We start from the raw sequence: 15,883 nt of genomic DNA, 5'->3' as shown, positions 1-15,883 counted from the left end.
CCTTCGAAAACATGCATTTCAAGTAACTCCTTAGATATGTTATGTGGCCTTCAGTCTTTTCTAGATCAATCCTTGTCGGTTGCTAAATGGGAAAATTGAAGGTAATAAAACACAGTTTTATAGGCACTTGTTGCTGCTTCAACCAGGAAACTTATGGTTGTGGCAACTATCACTCAAAGTCCCTGGTGGGATTTGGTTATAGCGTTGTTGATGCTCCATGCTGAGTTGTGGAATCGGATCGATGAATGGAAGGTATTGAAGGCTCTATTAACCGCTGCGAGCGATGGCGGGCGCGGTGAGGTTGGCGTTCCATATTCTCGTACCAACACACGATGTATATAAGCGCAAAACCGACTCAACTTGATTTTAGAGTTGAGGTAATTATATTCGTAGATTATAGACAAGCGCCACTAATGCATCAAGAGAAATGCACTTCGATGCCACCGTTGGAAAAACAACGGTTCCTAAATATACGAATAGATCGGCATCTTCGATGCTCTGCTTTTTAATGCAGATCAGGCTGAAAACCTTACTTTTGTTGGTGTTTGTTTTCTATCCTCTTCTACTTGCTATCCTTTCCGAATCCAGAGCCATCATCATAGTCTAAGTGCTGGAGGAAAGATGCCATAGTTGATTGAACTTCTCCACGTTTTTTGGACAAGGGACTCTGAAGAACATCTTAAATTTCTCTGAGATTTTGCCTTGACGCCGTTTTACGTCATTTTCTGCCATCATATTAATGTTTCTCTGGAATGCCTCTCCTGCATGTGGTACTTCAGATTCATTCCCTGTTTACCCAGTAGAACATTTGAGGTGAAGCGAAGACCTGTACTCCGCACACCGATCCGAAATGATTCGTACGGTATTGAAGCGGTCATTCCAGGAGGATCCAGAATGGGTATTAGCCTGCTGTTTGTCGATCAAGCTTTCGAGATGTTCCTTGACAATTTGCAGGATTATTTTAGCTATTACCTTTGCGATGATTGGCAGCAGTAGATATCCCTTCAATTGTTGCAGTCAAGATGGGGGTCCTTTTTTGGACTGTTAGAGATAGTCTTCTTCTACTCACGGGGAAGGATTCGGATTACTAAGATTTCCATGTAAATGGAAGTAGTCGAGGTACAGCTGGATCATATAAGTGGTTACTGTTGAACTTGGGGGATCACAACTCTTCAATTCTGTGAGAAGTGCTGTACGCAGCATAAACGAAGGCAATCGACTAGCAGGTCGCTCATGCCTCTCTTTTTATGCACATCAAAAAGACAACTTATAAATTTATTATACTACTAATCGGAAAGTGTCCGTCAATTGAAACAATGTACTATAAATAACAAGGCGGTAGAAGCTGCATAGATCCATAAATATCGTACAATTATCATTACCGTCATCAAGGTCGTGTTTTGCCGTCACATGTCCCAGTAGGTTGTTGTCAGGGTTGACCTTGGTATTCAGATCACCCATCACAATCACAATGTGATCTTTAGGAAGCCTCCCCCGAATTGTTCATAGAAAGCAGCATTCATGCTTTTTAGAGGGAGACTATGGCTCTCTATATTGTCACCATATTAGTTCGCTTAGGCTCAACATGTCCACTTTATATCGTTGTAATTTTTACTGGAGTTGGAGAAAGCAAGTACTTTGGGGATCCTCTGTTGTCTGTCTCTGTCGCGAAGGGTGTGCACATTCCAGAGACTAATCCAATAAGCAATTTTCGATGGACAAAAGTCGTAGCCGTGATATCAGTCCTTACTCAAAGCGTTATTGACGTTTTGGTAGAAGAAAAATTTGCTGGTTGCTAGCTCAGGAATTTATACCTCTTTTAGTTGCCTTTTACGAGAAGCGGGGAAGACTTGGAGTGCATTCTTGAGCGGCAGTTCATAGGGTCTGGGACAGGTTTGTACATACAATAGAACCCGGAAATTTCAGCAGTGAAAGTCTAGAGTAACTTTTATTAGCGATTATTTCGAATTGGGAGAAACAAAATATTTTCTCAATTTTTGGATCAACAAATTTTGCTGCTTTCAAGATCTGTAATTTGCGAATCGGGGAGTAAGCAATGAGATTTGAATGGAAAATATGGTTCTTGCTTCTTTGGTTACAGTTTAGTTTATTCAAACAAATACCCTATTTTGGGAATCAGTTGTTCCATTCTTCAGTTTTAAAACCTTTTTTGTAATTCGGAACACTGGCTACCAAATCACTCCACTTAAATTTATAAGTAAAGTACTTTTAACGAGAAACGGAAAACACATTCTTTCTCCCCAAATTTAAAATCGGAAATTTTATTTGTGAGCACTATTTTAACTGACTCTATCTTTCACATCCGCCACGTTTCACGGATTTCCAAGAGAAGTCGAAAGTGAAAGCGAATCCATCCAAAATGACTCCTAATATGCATATCGACTAATTGATTTTCTTGGTAATTTCAGATTATACCTCTGGCGCCGAAGCCTGGCTTGATGAATATGATGACGATAGTTTTGAACAACAGCTTGAAAATATTTTCGATCAAATTCGTCCACTATATGAACAGCTCCATGCCTACGTACGCTTCCGTTTGAGACAAAAGTATGGTGACGATATTGTTTCGGAGAAAGGACCTATTCCAATGCATTTGCTCGGTAACATGTGGGCCCAAACATGGGAAGAAATTGCAAGTTTGATTGTCCCATATCCTGATAAGAAATTATTTGACGTAACACCGGAAATGGTTAAACAAAACTACACCCCAATTAAGATGTTCCAAATGGGCGACGATTTCTTCCAATCTTTGAATATGACCAAATTGCCACAGTAAGTATTAAGTTTGTTGTTGCCTCAATAGACTATTGGAAATTATGCTATTTCACAAAAAAACAGACGGACAGACAGACATTGAACCGATTTTAATAAGGTTTTGTTTTACAAACAAAACCTTAAAAAATTTGAATCTGAGCTCGGATGTTAAATATAGTTCTGTCAACTGGCTTTTGAGAGTTAAAATAGGGTCACCAAAAAAGACACTTTTTAAGTATAATGGCTGCCAGTCGGTTACACCCATTTTATTTACTCGGAAACAACTGAAGCTATTATCACGAAATTTGGTGAGAACATGAGGTATGTGAGTCCCTTTACATACAACGAGTGGCATCATTTTGTGTTCAGTTTAAGGGGGTGGTGGCTCCCCATACATGCATAAGGGGACTGTAACATTTTTTTTCTTTCATGGAATACGGATTGTCAAATGTAAGGACTCAGTTCATACTTTTCGAAACGGATTTTATTTCTGACATTGTGCGAATCATGCGGGAGTGAGGGCCCAACATGTGTGCCCCAAAGAGTGTAACAGGTGTTTTGCTCAGAACTTACCCAACCGAGAAATCTGAAAACTGAAAATCACAGTGATGCGTCCACACGAAATCTAGACCTCGAAATACATTCCATTGTTATATCTGTTCCAATAAAGTTAATAATCGCATATTACAGCATATTAAGAATTTGAAGTTAGTATAAGTGGTATAGAATATAATGGACTCCCCACGTTAGAAAATAGCTATGTTTTTTATACCGAAATAGTAGTACCATTTGCTCAATTACTATATCCGTTGAAAAAAAACATCATTTATTAATTATAATGGTTCAAAAATCGAATTCTAACCACGCAGAAAAGAAAGCGTGGTGATTAGCTGACATATCATGTTACGTCACTGAGCGAGTGACATATCTATGTGAAAGCATTCAGTTTAGTGCTTGTTACTTGTTACTTTTCAAGTCATCAATCCATTTTTAACAGAAAATAGGGAAATGGTTCATTTCGCCAGTAATGGTAATGAGCAATATGTGACAAGCACATCGTCCCCGACACAAAAGGTGTCAAAACAGGGAGGTCAGTATGTTGAGTAGTCTATATTTATTATTCCAATGGGAATAATAGTGTTGTTATGTTGACACCATTACCTGTCTCCATCGATTGCTTCAACCATGTCTTCTATTTTGCAAATGTGAAAAATTAAATTAATGCAAATGTTCGACTTTTGTTACATAATTGACTTGCAGGCCCCAACGTTAAAGCTATAAAGAGAATGCAGTTAAAGCGCAAATACAATGTGCTTTAGCAGAAATAAGGCCCGAATACAAGGAGAACAAGAACCTGGTGGTCAAAGGGTAGTATAGGTCCCGGGGCGAAACGTGGATTGGTACCCACGATGGAGCATAAAACCTGGGAAATGCCTGCTGAACCAACACCAACAGCTCTACTACCAAACCCTATCTCCACTTCCACGTGGTGACCGCTGGGAGCTCTTTCTTGACGAAAAGCTGCAGACGGAGAAGGATGAAGGCGAGTCTCCCGCGCCTAAAAACGGGACAAATTGTACCAACTGGTCCTCCAGGTTGGGGGTTGGGTAGGGCTAACAACCCTACACGGAAAACAACCTGTTACGAAGCCACAACAGGAGCCTCGGATAGAATGGATTTTAAAACGACGGACCCGGCAACGACAAAGGAACAACGATTTGCGCATTTTCTCATGGAACATGCGCTCCCTGTACAGAGATGAAGCTGATAAGCAGCTAGCCGATACCCTGTCCCAATATAGGGCTGATGTAACAGCGTTGCAAGAGATGCGATGGACAGGGACCGGTTTCCTGGAGAAGAGCCACTACACCATATATTATAGCGGCCATCCAGTAAACCATGTGCTCGGAGTAGGTTTCTTAGTCAGCCAAAAAATGAAACCTGCTGTTATCGGCTTTGAAAGTATAAGCGAACGGCTATGCACTCTGCGCTTGCGAAGCAAGTTTAGAAATATTAGCCTCATAAACGTTCACGCCCCTACAGAGGAGACTGCAGAGTCGGAGAAGGATACCTTCTACGAGGCAGTAGAAAGAACCCTCGAAGCCTGTCCCAGCTATGATATGAAAATCATACTTGGGGATTTTAACAGCCAAGTAGGGAAGGAGCCCGTATTCAGGCGATACGTTGGCTCCCATAGCTTACACGAAAAAACAAATGATAACGGACTGCGGACTATTCAATTAGCAGGGTCACACGAAATGGTTGTTGGAAGTACCTGGTTTGCGCGGAAAGCGGTCCACAAACATACGTGGGCCTCTCCAGACGGGATCACTTTCAACCAAATTGACCACGTGTTGATCGAACGCCGCCACCTCTCAGCCTTGATGAATATCAGAACATATAGGGGGGCCAATATAGACTCGGATCACTATCTCGTCGGCATGGTGCTCCGAGCTCGAATAACAATACCACCTAGAATCCCCTCTGACAATCAGGTGAGAGTGAACACCGAAGCCATCCACAACACAACCCTCCGCGACACCTATAAGAGGGAAATGGATGCCGCAATAACCGCAGTCAACAGAGGACCTGGAGATGAAGCATCAACTAATGATCTTCACAACCACCTGAAACGTTCTTCATGGATACGGCCACAAATATACTTGGCCCCAGCCGCAAAAGGAGTCGGAACGGCTGGTTTGACGATGAATGTAAGCTAGCAACGGAACGGAAGAATGCCGCATACCGAGTAATGTTGCATTCTCAAAGAACGCGGGCACGCGCAGAGACTTATCACGAACTCCGTCGAGCGGAGAATCGACTTCACAGACGGAAAAAGGAAGCCTGGGAGAACCAACAAGTCTGTGAACTAGAAAAGTACAGGGAGCAACCGTACCAGGCGCGGAAGTTTTACCAACAAGTCAGCAGGATGAAGCCTTATACACCTCGATGCTCATCCTGCCGAGACAAAGAGGGAAATCTGATTTCGGACAGAATGGTCATATTAGTGCGATGGGTTGAGTACTTTGATAAGCTACTGAGCAACCAGAACATCGGCGAGTTGGAGGTCCCGCCAACTGAAGACGACGGACAAATACTGCCACCACCAAGTTTAGGAGAAACAGTCCGTGCAATTCATCGGCTAAAAAATCATAAGTCGCCAGGAGCCGATGGAATTACAGCCGAATTGGTTAAATAAGGAGGCGACCAGTTACACCAAGTGGTTCATCAACATGTGCTCAAGGTATGCGACAGCGAATCAATGCCTGACGATTGGCAACGAGGCATAATCTGTCTCATACATAAAAAGGGAGATATCACACAGTGCAGCAATTATAGAGGTATCACGTTGCTGAGTACCATCTATAAGATATTCTCCACTATCTTGCTAGGCCGGATAGCCCCATACGCCCAGAACATCAATGGCCCATACCAAAGAGGCTTCACTCCAGGCAAATCAGCAAAAGATCAGATTTTCTCTCTGCGGCAGACGATGGAAAAACTGTTGGAATATGGACAACAGTTGCACCATCTGTTCATCGACTTTAAAGCCGCCTATGATAGCATAGCCAGGGTAAAACTGTACACGGCCATGAGAGAATTCGGTATCCCGACGAAATAAATAAGATTGACTAGGCTGACCCTGACCAATGTGCGAGGCCAGATAAAAGCAGCAGGATCACTCTCAAGACCATTCGACATCAACAACGGTCCACGACAAGGGGATGCTCTATCATGCGTCCTCTTTAACCTGGCCCTCGAGAAAGTGATCCGTGATGCTGAGGTGAATGCAAGAGGTACGATCCTCTTCAAGTCCACCCAACTACTGGTCTATGCTGACGATATCGACATCATGGGAAGAACCACCCGAGACGTACAAACTGCCTTCATCCAGATCGAGCAGGCGGCAATCGGCGCGAGATCTTGGGCTGCACATCAATGAAGGCAAGACAAAATATATGGTGGCAACGTCAGCACCGAAGACGAATCAACCAACAACATCAAACCGCACTGGTCAAACACAAACACGAACAAGAATAAGGATAGGAGAATACAACTTTGAGACCGTTGACAATTTCTCCTATCTAGGGTCGAAAATCACAACCGATAACAACTACGATGATGAAATCCGCGCACGGTTGTTGTCAGTCAACAAAGCCTATTTCAGCTTACAAAAACTGTTCCGCTCGAAACGTCTCACCATAGGGTCAAAGCTCTTACTGTACAAGACTATGATCTTGCCAGTCCTCATGTATTCCTCGGAAACTTGGGTTCTTAGCAAGAAAAATTGCGAACTCTTGGCCGCGTTCGAGAGAAGAATCCTCCGAAGAATTTTTGGCCCCCTACATGAGGATGGACGATTCCGTAGCCTACACAATGACGAAATCTATGAGCAATACCATGACCGTCCGGTTGTGGATAAAATCCGACTCAATAGGTTACGGTGGGCGGGTCAGTTAATCCGTATGGATGAGGATGATCCCACCCGGAAAGTCTATAAGGGCAATATCTATGGTAGGAAAAGAAGACGAGGCAGACCCTGCCTAAGATGGAGCGATGGCGTAGGCCAGGACGCCAGACAGCTTTTAGGGATATCGAATTGGTGGACCTCGGCGCAAAACCGGGATGTCTGGAGTTCCTTATTAAGGCAGGCCTAGACCGGATACCGGTTGTTGCGCCGTTGATGATGATGATGATGGTTGTTTGCATCCATGCTAGCCTCTCCACCAGAGAATTAAACTCCTTTTTCGTAAGGCTTGGAGCCGCATAAGAGCTGTAAATATATATTCCACCTATTTTTGCTCTAGTGAAGCCATTCTCGAGAATCTTCGTGGTTCCTTCTATGGCTCGATTTGCAAATGTCCATATCGCTGCTTTTCCACTCTTATCTGCGACTCAAACTCTACTGTCTAAATTTTTGTACTGCTCGCAGATGATAGCAGCGTCGATTTTGTTTTCCAATACCGTCTGGGAGAGCGGGTCCTGAGCTGCTTGGCAATGGTCCAAGTTTAGCTGTATTTGCACAGAGTGTCGATCGCCTTTCTATACATTGGACATGTGCTGCTGCTTGTGACATGGGGGCTGTCAATTTCGTTTATTTACCTGCAGAACAGACAATTGGGTTTTTCTTCGGTGTGTCTGTTGGTCACACCCGCTTTGTTTTTTTTTTAAATCTCTGATGCCTGACGGCCTCCATCAACTTATTTAGAGTGGTACTATTCACTAATGGAAAAAAATAACAAAGTCACCTATACGGTTCAGAATGTCATGAAAGAATAGTAAAAGATTCGTTCAAACATATATGTTCCTTTCATTTAAAAGTAGGTCTTTTTTCATGTCATTACCTCCTTTGAGTATTTTTGTTTAAAGCTGTAACCGTAAATCACAGGCCGTGTATTTATTAAATGCTAAATAAAATTTACGTTTCTCATAGCCTTCGATATCAGTAACCAAAATATGTACATATGTGTGTATATTCAGCTTTGGTATTACCTTAATTTATCATCAGAATACTCGTAAATCAAAAAGTTCCATTAACATAAGTATGGGTTATAAATGAAAAGTGTGGTTTAGCTTTCTTTTTGATAATACACCTGCATACATATTACTGCGCAGTCTTTTTGTTAATCCATTGGAGATAGCTTTCCCGGTTTTTGCTGGTTTTTGTTTTGTCTTTCTTGAAGTGTTCCTACAACGTTATTAATCCATTTTCGTAGATTTTTCCAGCCCTTTGCACATTTCCACGACCGCCTGTCCATTTCTTTCCGGTATATTCCTAGCAGACAAAGAAAACAAAAGATTTTTTTCTACCTCAGTTTTCCTCCCTGTCGTCTTGTAAATATACTTCCATGGTTTTGCAACACAAAACATTTTGCGACCATTTGTACTGTGAAATTCTGCTTCCAATCTACACAGATCCGTAGATATAATAATATGACCTCAAGCCGAAGCTGAAGAGCGGCGAACTTCATTTGTTTACTATATGAGTTAGCATAGGCAATTGTGAGGTTGCCCGCTAAAATTTCGGTTAGCGATATGACAATATTGAGGCACTGAAGTATTATTAGCAGAAACGCGTGTCTCGGATAATGAATTTTCCTTAAATAAAATTTTTATTTACAATGTTCATCCATTTTTAGGCGGCTCTGTAATATTATATAAAACAAAGTTCTCTTTAATTGCTTTGATATCTTTCTTAGATAGCGTGATGTGATAGCTAGTTTGAAAGTGGGAGAAGAGTCCTGGGTATTTGTGTGGGTCACATAGTTCGGCATATTTGAATTTATACCAGGATGAACCTGAACAAAAAATACCCACGTTTATTACAAATAGCATTTAACGTAGGTGTTAAATCAGTAAATCGCGAGAAATACCCTATTTTGGTTGAAAATAAGGCTTTTAGATTGTCCAATAAAGATGGCAGGGAATCTCACAAATTGTAATCACAGATAGGTTCATTGCAAGGTGAAGTGGGTAATCACTTTCCATATTCACAGCAATTAGCGTAAATGCATGTTGCACACGTTGCTTCACCCTTTTCATCTAGACTAATTTTGGAAGTCAGGTTGGCTCTGCTTTCCAAACTTCCAAAACTTCCAAAATTCTGTCCTCTATAGTACCACTTCGGTCTTGTCATATCTCCCCCTCCCCTGGTGGCTTTACGTCTAATTAACTAACGTCAGGCAAGCGGTGCAATACAGATAAGCTCTAATGAAAGTTAGAAATGCATTTATTATAAAGATGATATCCGTTTTTTTCTTTTCCTTATTTTATTCATAATCAGGATTGAGCCTCATCCTATATATCATGCGGAATTCTTGAGATTGTTGATTGTTGATTGAGATTGTGACGAAATTAAATAGTTGGTTGCCTGTGCCCCTTGCAGGCTTTTGAGAATCTAAGTATAATATGTCCCCTAAAAGTAGAGTATATGTATGAAGCTTTCTTATCGAAGGAACTTTCTCAAGCCATCCTCGTCTTATTTTTGAGAAAAATTTATATTGGAATAGAGAGCCTCGTCCTTTTCTCTTCCACATGTTCGTTACAGACATGGGAAAGGCGCTATTCTAATTTACTACTGGTGATAATTTGTGAAATAACGCCCCATTAGAGTTTTATTGTCAGTATTCTTGAAGGATATTAAGATTACTGCTATATACGGTCGATTTTCATGTGCCGAGGGTAAAATAGTTTAAAGAAAAAACTGTTTTTCAATGAACTTAAACGGTTGATCTGCTATGTTTTCAGTGCTTTAAGTGCACTTTCCCCATTGCAAGTATTGATTGCTTAGTTGCTCGAGGGTGTTGAAGATCTGATTTAATTTCGAGTTTAATTGAAACAAGTTCGTCCCTTTACAAAGCCAAGTTCTCCAAGTTCTCCTTTAGTTAGTCAGATACTTGTCTTCAGAAATTTGTTCGTAACACAACATATGTTAACATAAGTTTCGAAAACGCCCATAGTCAGGAAAGCTCCCTGCCTGTTAGCTCAAATGACCGGACTGTTGCCTGGTATCATCCAGGCTGTCGTGTTGAGATTATTACGAAGGCCAAGCCGCCCCGAAACTCAGTGTCAATTTACTCTTCATTTAAAAGCAAAAGAAAGTACCTATTAAACGGTGACTGCACAGCAACCCGTTACAAGAGCTGTACTCTTTGGTGCTATGCATGCTTCTGATTTGGACGCACCCTATCTTAAGTACCATCCGCGGTCAGTATGACCTGTCAGTCGCGCCGGAAGAGTCCCCATTTGGCATTTGGTCTGTTAGTTTTGTTTAGGGATCGGCCTATCAGCCAGACATGTTCTTTTAGGCTGTGAGCGAGGATTTCATATGTGTTTAGTCTGTCAGCGAGAATTTTAAGGGCAGCTTTATCGTTGGTGAACATTTTTGATAATTGTCACACACAAAAGTATCTAAAATTTTGGTCTCAAGGCCTTCTGCATCCAGAGTTGAACTAATGATGTTGCGGTTTGCCGGTACGCAGATGGTGCATTCCGCTCAACTGGAGGCATTGTCGGCTCTTTCGCATAACCGACAGGCCGAATTGAACGAGATTTTTTTTTCTTTTTAGGGATTGAACGTTGATGGTAGGCTTGAATCTAGTGAATTGGCAACGTCACACAAAACTCGTCAATTGGTTTCATTAGCCTTGGTTGCCAATAAACCTTCAGCCAATAGCGCCCGAGCCTTCTTCGCTGCCGGTTGAGTTAACGATTTGATATTTCGGAACATAGATTCCCCTCAGACGTGGTGCAGTCTGGGAAATACGGGTTTCCCAAAGGTGACCTGTCTGAAAACGTTGTGCTACCCAGGAGACTGCTTTTCCTTAGAGGTAGATACTTATCCGCCCTTAAGGGTTTCCCTTCAGCAGGTAGCGATGATTAGAGCCTCGTGTCAGCTATCTGGCGAAATTTTCTTATTTTGGATCATCCGTCTAAAACTGATTTGATTTCCAATACCATAAGTGTAGCACTGATAGGAGTTTGGAATTTTTGAATATTGGTCAATTTTGGCATTCTGCTCGTAAAGAACGTTAGTGAGGGAAATCCTGATGTCGGTGTTGAGATAATGGAGTTGCAAATTGTACATTGAATAGCCAAATTGAGTGTATATGTAGTGCGACGTTAATTGTAGCATAAAACGCTTGGTCACACCTATTGTGGTCATTTTAATCTTCTGACGGTTGTATTTAGCGGTATAAAACCACATTGCGTGTTTAGCCAGATTTTTTAACAATCGATTGGAACACGGCTGACTTTATTGGCCACATATGAGAGTACTTTTTATCACTTGATGTTCAAGATTTCTATCTTCAACATAATAAGAGAATCCGCTTCATACTAAACTAAGAAGGTTGGAATTTAACACATCTGCGGTTGCTTTCTTCTAGGCGGAGATAACAAGCAAGCAACTTTCAAGTCGTGACAGTTGCAAGAAGGCAAGGAAAGTAGAATCGCATCTAATAGACTTGTCAGTTCCAGTTTGTGGAGTACACAAACCCAAAAATCTGGAAAAAATATATGAAATCCAGGGCGCAAAATGAATCCCATCCGATATCTGCTCGAATAAACTTAAATAGTACATAACCAACTTTTTGAAATTGGCCGAAAGGTTCCCCTTAAGATCATTTTGGGAGTTTCAATTTCTTAGTAGTTTAGTAGTATTAGGTGCGCAACTAAGTTCTCGCTGTTTATTTTTAATAAAAATGCTATTATACTTTATTGTACAAAAATAGTCATATGTAAACCATTCAAAGTATTACCCGTCGCTAGCTTCAACTTTTCCCCATCTTTCTGGCAGAACCATTTTTCGATGTCTTTATATGAGCAGAACTGTTGATCTGGTAGACTATATGCTATCGAACGGAGGAAGTACTAATCGGACGGCGCAACGTCTTGGAAATATAGCGGGTGAAGTTTGGCTTCCCATTTGAGCGTCTCTATGTAGGTTTTAACGGGCTAGTAGAATCACTTTTTCACCCCTCTCTTCGTGTTGTGGCCGTTTTTCGGGCAGTGCTTGGCTCAGTCACATTGATTAACGTCGATACCGTCCCCAGTGATGATACTACTACCCGTGTCAAAGTACTATTCGCTAAGAGCTAAAATGCCAGTACCATTGAATACCAGGTTTATCCAACGCATATACACTACGAGTAGTGTATAAATGGAACCATCATGTACCCGAATATTCTTATGTGAAGGATCAACAAAACCTTTCATACCTGAAGCGCCGGGCTTCCGCTTTCCGACTTGTTATTTCTAGGTGAGTTTCGGCATGTTTGTTAATAATGTTGAACTTCTCGAGTAATAATTGCCCTGATTTTTTATCAGATCTGAATGGATTACTTCTATTCTTACCATAGAAAATATCCATTATGTAAAATACCCGTCCAGACCTACTCTGATTAGAATTCTGGTGTGCAATGCTATACCGTCCAATCGCAGAATATTCTCTGCAGATCGGACTTTGATTTAAGTGTGCTGAGAATCGGATGGATTAGATCTTTCATATTCACCTTTAAATAGATATCTAGAATGCCCATTATAGTCCAGTCGTTAAAGCTTTTAACCTTGGAATTCTTTTTGTCAAGGCCGATTGACATGAAATTTTGGGATGGCGGTAGAGGGTGGCATTAGAAACATATATAGCACCGATGTGCGTAGATTCTCAAAGGATTCGACTTACTTTCAATTTACAAGTGAAAACCAGGTTTTGTTTTATTCATTTTTATATAAAAAATTCAGGTAATTACATTATTTTGCTCCGTTATTATTTACCCCATTGACTACTACCATACCTCATTTTAAAGGCCCTTTTAAGCACTTTAAAAGATCTTTAAATTGATTTCCACCAAAAGTTACTGATTTTGCATTCCATCCCAAATTTAAATCCCAAGTTTAAATGTTAATCGGTATTGACTGAAAGAACTCGGAGGTCGCACCCGATTTAATGACTGGATTATTAGGGGCTTCATAAAAATAAAGCGTGCGTGCAAATTACATCGAACGTAAAACCGCCATAGCAAATTTTTTTTTCGTTTGGGAAATGACTTACTCTGGCTTTTTTGGGCTCAACAAAGACAAGATGACGAATACTTTGCTCTACTGCAGAGGCAATTCATCAAACGCTTTTATTGGTCCGGTCCGTCATAAAGTTGATGTTGGACTCAGGATCCTTCATATCCCAAAACTTTCGTAGTGCAATTGGTACTATGCTCTCTGGTCAAGGAAATCTACGTGTTCGGTAGCTAATTTCTTCCTTTTTGATTTCGGATTTCATGTTCTTTTGTGAGTGGGACTGCATGACCTCAAAACAGCTGTCCGTTAACCTTGCCAATAAATTTCCTCCAGGAACTTATCGATTTTTCAAGAAACAGCTCTTTGGCCAGAGACTTGCTAATCTTTGTGGAATTGGTGATGGTTTAAATACAAAGTCAATGTCATTTCTGGACAGTCTCTCTTTTGAATATCGTCAGACTCACTGGGAGTGAGTATTGATGATAATGGTAAATATTGGAAAACTGGGAATGTCATATTTACGAAATAATGAAAGATCATAATTTCATCCCAGTGATAACGTTTTTTAGAGCAAGAAAATTTGAACGCGACTTTCACTACCTTCTCTAAAACTTCAACCTTTGCGTCTTCTTTCTCTAGTGCTTTCTCCTTAATGCAAATTGAAATCTTGGGAAAGAATCCTAGAGCACCGTAGCTTTCTTTCTTTGTACCCAGAACATTAAGCCAGTGTCAATGGAAACCCCTTTCTAGTCGCTAAGTCGAAACAAGATTTTTGGGAACCAAATCTTCGAGTTAAAAATCATCATTCAGACGTTGACAGCTTCGAAATTTGTAGACTACTAGCTAAGCGATTTTTAACCCCTTTTCTATGAAAAAGAAAAACAACAAAAAACTATGCATGAAGTTCAGCTACCAACAGCTTCAAAAATTCAGTCAATTAATGACTAGTATTAATTTTTTCTTTATTATGCTTTCTAACACTTCATTCAATGACTTTTTTTTATTTAATTTCAGAGATTTCTGGGATAAGAGCATTCTTGAAAAGCCAACGGATGGACGTGATCTTATTTGTCATGCTAGTGCCTGGGATTTCTTCGTGACGGATGACGTTCGTATCAAGCAATGTACCCGTGTGACCATGGAACAATTCTTCGTTGTTCACCACGAACTGGGACACATTCAGTACTATTTGCAATATCAACATCAACCCAGCGTCTATCGGGAAGGTGCCAATCCTGGCTTCCATGAAGCTGTTGGAGATGTTCTCTCACTCTCTGTATCAACTCCGAAGCATTTGAAAAAGATTGGATTGCTGAATGAATATAACTTGGAAAAGGAAACTAGAATTAATCAATTGTTCCTCAAGGTATGTATAAACGTGTTCCTCTAGTTAATTGATAGATAAATCAATCATATTTTCCTCGGGGTATTTCAGGGATTAAGCAAAATCATTTTCTTGCCATTTGCCTTCACTTTGGACAAGTACCGTTGGGCAATCTTCCGCGGTGAAATTAAGCCAGAGGATTATAACTGCGCCTTCTGGAAGTTACGTGAACAGTATTCAGGTATTGAGCCACCAGTAGTTCGAACGGAAGATGATTTCGACGCTCCCGCCAAGTACCACATTTCCGCCGATGTCGAATATTTAAGGTTCTTTCATTCAAGCCTGAGCTTAGATTATTGTAATTGCAAGATTATTTTCAATTTTCAGATATTTGGTATCCTACATCGTTCAATTCCAATTCTACAAGGCAGCCTGTATCAAGGCCGGCCAGTATGAAAAAGGAAATCCTGAACTTCCTCTTGATGACTGTGATATCTACCAAAGCCCTGAGGCTGGCAATGGTTTCAAGTGAGTTTACGAAGTTCAGCATCTAATTGTTGGTTGAACTCTGAAAACTGGTTATTTTCTTTAAATTTTTAGAGCCATGCTTGCCCTCGGCTCCTCAAAACCATGGCCCGATGCAATGGAAGTTTTCACTGGCGAAAGGAAAATGAGTGGTGCAGCACTTTTGGAATATTTCGAACCACTTCGTGAGTGGCTCGAGGAGGAGAATAAGAAAAATAACGTCCACATTGGATGGGAACCATCAGACAGTAAGTTGATTTGAATAGTATTGGAAACAACTGTCAAATTAATCTATTTTGCTTTCAGAATGTCTTAAAAAGGAAGAGGAAAAGCCACGCAGTGAGCACTAGACTAGTAGAGAAGTGAAAGTTGTATTAGAATTACTCCAACAATTTTTTACTATTTCATAAATATATTTTATTTTATTATCTTTTTTTGGATTACTACCATATTGCTAGAACTGCGAAACATTGTTTAGATTCTTGAATAAATTTCTAAGAATAAAAAATCTTTTTTATTACCTTGGAAAGTTTCAAGCTAGTTTGCCTCTTTAAAGTGAATTCTTTGGATTTTTCCATAGTTGATTCATGTGGTTTATGAGAATTATTTCAGAGAATTGCCTGTAATTTCCAACTCATAAAATGCATATTTGCTCGTAAAAAGACGACATCTGAATATATCTTTCCAAAAAGTAGTTTTGTAAGCATAGTCAGCCTTATAAACTCAAGATATTTTAAAATGTAT

General features: G+C 40.5%; 1 protein-coding gene across 1 annotated transcript in view; it reads left to right on the top strand.

The window, feature by feature from the left end:
• LOC119652119 (angiotensin-converting enzyme) overlaps window positions 1-15,883 on the top strand; it is a 168,099-nt gene that overhangs the window by 15,229 nt on the left and 136,987 nt on the right. Inside the window, exons 4-9 of the mRNA XM_038056060.1 lie at window positions 2,430-2,793; window positions 14,305-14,656; window positions 14,726-14,940; window positions 15,002-15,142; window positions 15,215-15,387; window positions 15,446-15,478. Of these exons, the coding sequence (XP_037911988.1) occupies window positions 2,430-2,793; window positions 14,305-14,656; window positions 14,726-14,940; window positions 15,002-15,142; window positions 15,215-15,387; window positions 15,446-15,478 (1,278 nt within the window). The remainder of the gene's footprint in view (window positions 1-2,429; window positions 2,794-14,304; window positions 14,657-14,725; window positions 14,941-15,001; window positions 15,143-15,214; window positions 15,388-15,445; window positions 15,479-15,883) is intronic.

Source organism: Hermetia illucens, chromosome 3 (assembly GCF_905115235.1).
Source record: "Hermetia illucens chromosome 3, iHerIll2.2.curated.20191125, whole genome shotgun sequence".
NCBI classification, from domain to species: Eukaryota; Metazoa; Arthropoda; class Insecta; order Diptera; family Stratiomyidae; genus Hermetia; species Hermetia illucens.
This window is presented reverse-complemented; position numbering and strand designations above follow the sequence as displayed.